Raw genomic sequence first — 1,687 nt, 5'->3', positions numbered from 1 at the left:
CATCTGTTCCTTCCAAATCCATCACAATGGTACAAGGCTCTATCCCAGAACATCTAGCCATCCAGATTCCTTTGGTTGTTTGAGACCTGAATATAACCATATACAATCAGGTCAGTGAGGCACCATCATGATACTTGAGCGAAGTTTATGTAAAATGCAAGTACTTGCCTTCCCTTAAAAGCATCCATCTCACGGAAATTGGTACGAAACAAATTGTTTAACAGCGTGCTCTTGCCTGCCCATAGCAAAAACAAATAAACAAAATTGGATATCCTTTACCAGGAATGAATCAATTTATGGAATAAAATCAAACAGATGAATAAACCAAGAAAAGATAAAGTTATTTTTAGAGTGAAGAAAAAGGGCTAAAACAGACTAAACATAATATTTAGCACGTAGAAATAACTAATTCAGATAGGCAACAGTCATAATTCACAAATGAACCCAATATCAATTTCAACTATAATGTAAGTTATTCCACATTACTTCATAAGGCAAAATGAAAACCTCGACTTTAATATTTCCGAGAATCTCATATAACAACCAAACATTAGCATTGTGAATCAACTAAAATATCATAATTAAGCAGATCGTCAAGTGAAATGATGGGCAAAGAGCAGAAGTAATAGAAACTAAATTAAGATTGCAGAGGCAAGAAGGCATACCACTACTTTGTGGACCCATAATAGAAACTACAGCGTACGAAAGCCCACATTCACTAAATTTCACCTCCTTCATGAAAGTTTCAATCCCAGCTACATTGAATGTACCATCTCCATCAATAAGTTGAGTTGAACAGCAATGATTATTAGCTGGATACACAGATATTCAATGTCAGATGAGGAGTCAAAAGAACAGAGGAAGATAAAAAATATATATACACTAATCAGTAGACACAAAATCCTACATTATTATTTTTCATTTAATTTTTTTTATAAATGCTTACATCACCATGATAATAGAAAGCTCTGTATATAGTTGTGAGTTTCACACTCCATTCATAAATTTAAGCCCAACCTACTAGTTTGCATTATCTTCTTAACTCCTTCTTTTTCCCTTTAATAATTGAAATTAGTATAAAAAAGAAAAAACAATGATCTAGAGTAAAATTGACAAGGATTTAATAATATAACCATACAAAACCCCTCAATTTTGGATCGAACTGTCAAAATCAATCACATCAAAGAAATTCTCATAAAATCCAAATAGATTTTCTCTCGAAACTGAAAACAACAACACCAACATCAATAAATAATAATTATAATAACCGTTCACAAAAAAACGCACGCATAGTGTGATTGCCAATTTCCGTTAACATCCACCAAGCATCTCATATAAAAAACTAAATTAAGACTATAGGATTGGGAGTTAGAATATAAGAATTAGGGGAAACTAAAAAGGAATGAAAATATTAACGTATATAGAACGTAGAATGCAGGAAACAGATCGATGAGGAGGGATCGAAAAGCTTACCCATTGGAAATCGAATGTGAGGTTGGATCAGAAAGAGAGAGAAGGGAATAGAAGAGCGATCTCACACAGAAAATAGGGGCATTAGCATTAAGCAATGAGCAATTAGCAATGAACACTATAGCAATAGCGAAATTTGCATTAGGCTTTTTTGGTTTTTAACTCAAGTGCCTTTGTTCACAACACACAAATACTTTAGTTCCATGAAATGAAAAAA

General features: G+C 33.0%; 1 protein-coding gene across 1 annotated transcript in view; it reads right to left on the bottom strand.

Annotated features, from left to right (window-relative positions):
- The window catches only part of LOC107618034 (protein ROOT HAIR DEFECTIVE 3), a gene marked incomplete in the record, with an annotated part of 8,642 nt that extends 6,955 nt beyond the window's left edge, over positions 1-1,687 (bottom strand). Inside the window, 4 exon segments of the mRNA XM_016319960.2 lie at positions 1-86; positions 169-235; positions 666-812; positions 1,474-1,687. Coding sequence (XP_016175446.1) covers positions 1-86; positions 169-235; positions 666-812; positions 1,474-1,477 — 304 coding nt within the window.

Source organism: Arachis ipaensis, chromosome B09 (assembly GCF_000816755.2).
Source record: "Arachis ipaensis cultivar K30076 chromosome B09, Araip1.1, whole genome shotgun sequence".
NCBI lineage: Eukaryota > Viridiplantae > Streptophyta > Magnoliopsida > Fabales > Fabaceae > Arachis > Arachis ipaensis.
The sequence above is the reverse complement of the archived record's forward strand: the minus strand, read 5'-3'. Positions and strand labels throughout refer to the sequence as shown.